The 2,500-nt window shown below is 42.8% G+C and overlaps 1 protein-coding gene across 3 annotated transcripts in view; it reads left to right on the forward strand.

Moving 5' to 3' along the window:
- PROX1 (prospero homeobox 1) overlaps positions 1-2,500 on the forward strand; it is a 46,871-nt gene that overhangs the window by 16,285 nt on the left and 28,086 nt on the right. For all 3 annotated transcript variants that reach the window (XM_077763110.1, XM_077763112.1, XM_077763111.1), the window contains exon 3: positions 60-167. In XM_077763110.1, coding sequence (XP_077619236.1) covers positions 60-167 — 108 coding nt within the window. The remainder of the gene's footprint in view (positions 1-59; positions 168-2,500) is intronic.

Consider the following 2,500-nt stretch of genomic DNA (forward strand, 5'->3'; position numbering starts at 1 on the left):
TTGTCGGTGGTAGGTGCTTGCGTTTAAAGAAATTTTCTCCTTAACTGAATGCATCCTACATGCAGGAAGGATTGTCACCCAATCACTTGAAGAAAGCAAAGCTCATGTTCTTTTATACCCGTTATCCCAGCTCAAATATGCTGAAGACCTACTTCTCCGACGTAAAGGTAAGGACATTTTTCATTAGTAATTTTTCAATATCTGTGCACGTGGGAGTGACTTGAACTCTGGGAAGGTAACAGAGATGAATGTGGAATCAACTCATGAATACACCTGTGTTATAATTGATTTAATGCACTTGTAATTTTGTCTAAAGCTGTCCCGGGCAAAGATGCCCCTTAAGACCAAAAGACGGGTATGAAGTCACATGGGTCTCCAGTCTGATCTGGGAAACTTAGCTTCTTGTCTTAGGAACTCCTTAGAAGAAATTGCAGCCGGTCCTGGATGGGTGTGCTTTAGAGAATGTTTTGCTGTTGTTTTCTTCCTCCTCCCTTGAGCAACAGTAAACTGTTTCTGTTTTCATTTCTGTTGGTTTCCCCATATTTGTGCTTATGAAAGCAAACTCTAGCACCTCTTTTTCCCCCTGTCGAAAGGAGCGTACATTGAAATTCTCTACGCAGTAGCTGCTTAAAAACAAAAGTGATGATTGTCTCTTATTTACAACTTAATTTGTTGTTGATGTAGAGTACACTGAGCATAAGGAGAATGAATAAAGTGACAGATTCAGGACACATTATTCAAATGAGGATATGAAAGCTGTCGGCCTACAGCTGCAGCCTCCCTCATTCTACAGAATATGGGGACCTCCCGGTTCTGTGTGCGTGTGTGTACGCGCGCGCGTCTGCGTCTGTGTGGGGGTTTTAAGTAATTGTTTGCAACAACTTGATGTTGTGTTAATCATCTGCAACTTTTTAAAACATAGATTGGGTTTTGATGATGATAATGACACGCATGGTATCATTATCTGAGGAATTTGATAAACATTACATTAGCTGAGATTAGTTTATTGGGGTTGGGTGCTTTCCCCGCCCCCTGCTGCCCACCCCCATATGTACAAGTTCTTATTTCTGCCACTGAGAACTCAGGAGCTGCCAAAACAGGCCTGTCGCTCCAGTGTCCCCTCCGTGCAGTGTGTTCTGTGCTCGATGCCCATTTGCCGCGTCGGCCCCCTTTCGCAGGCCAACTCATTTCAGTTTCCTTCGCTGATGTTTTATTTGGCCTTATAAGAAAAGTTCTGTTTTCCCTCCTGTTCGCTTTTGAATTGTGTATCAACTTCAGCCTTTTATCTTTCTCCTTCCCTGGCTGAGCTCCTTAAGTGGAAAGCGTGTTTTCTCCCCACTCAGGGCCAACAGACCGAGCTGGATGGGAAGGCACAGAAAGGCAGTAACTTGAACGGCTGGTTGAGGATCATTAAAGCACAGAAAAGGCTGAGCGACACAGCAGGCCAGGGAAAGGGTTTGGACTTGGGGAGAGACCATCTGAAACAGAGACCGTGGAGGGAATTTGTCCACTGGCCGAAGGCCGGACAGCTTCTGGGGCCTAGTGGAACCTGGCAGACTTCTTTCTGGGGGTCCCCTCAACACTAGTTTGAGGAAAGGGGAACATGGAGGAGAGGGAGAAAGTATTACTGGGCACGCGTGTGTGTGTGTGTTTGTGTGTGTGTGTGTGTGTCTAGGTGCCCATGTTACCTCCTCCACTCCTCTTAGTGCAATGATCTTCAGTGTTGTGACATAATAATGGCCATACCTTCTATTATTTAGATAAGACTTTGCATCAGAAGGAGGCCAGAGAGATTTACAAATTGCACACATAGAGACCTCTCACCTACCATGGAAGTGCAACCACCTGGAGGGTAGAAAGCAGCCACTGGGAGCCAAGAACACTATCCAATAGTCGATGTAAATATTAGAAACTTCCTTACGCGCAAGCATGTATGCATGGGGGTGGGGGAGAAGAGCAAGGATGGGGGAGATTATTAATCTGTAGTAGTTAATCTGTAATCTTTATAAATACTCTGCAGTGTAAACTGACATGAAATTGTTCCCATTCCTTTAGAATACAACTAGTAATTCAGCTTTGCAAATAATCACTGTAAACAACAATTAAATACTGGGGTGAATACTTTATTTAAAAAAGCACGAATATTCACATTATAGATTCTATCCATACTCTATCCATACTGGGAGAGAAGGCTGTTAAAGTATACTTGAGTCTAGTTAATTCCCAATTATCCACTCTAATGGAGGGGAAACAGTAGAGCATATAGTGCATAGCAGAGAATCACCAAAGGTCACTTCTCTTTTATTTTTAGAATGAATTATACATTTTTAACTTTGCTAATTATGTTTTCTCTTTGGCTAGTAATAAATGAATTTGTATTCCCTGGGCTTATGCTGATGATATGGGAGAGGCATGCATAGAAAGGGAAGGATAGCCTAGACATGGTGTTCCAGAAACTTTGTAGAAAACAATGGCAGAGCATTCATGGATTTTTTAATAT

The sequence above is a fragment of the Crocuta crocuta genome, unplaced genomic scaffold (assembly GCF_008692635.1).
Source record: "Crocuta crocuta isolate KB4526 unplaced genomic scaffold, BGI_CrCroc_1.0 scaffold3, whole genome shotgun sequence".
Taxonomy (NCBI): domain Eukaryota; kingdom Metazoa; phylum Chordata; class Mammalia; order Carnivora; family Hyaenidae; genus Crocuta; species Crocuta crocuta.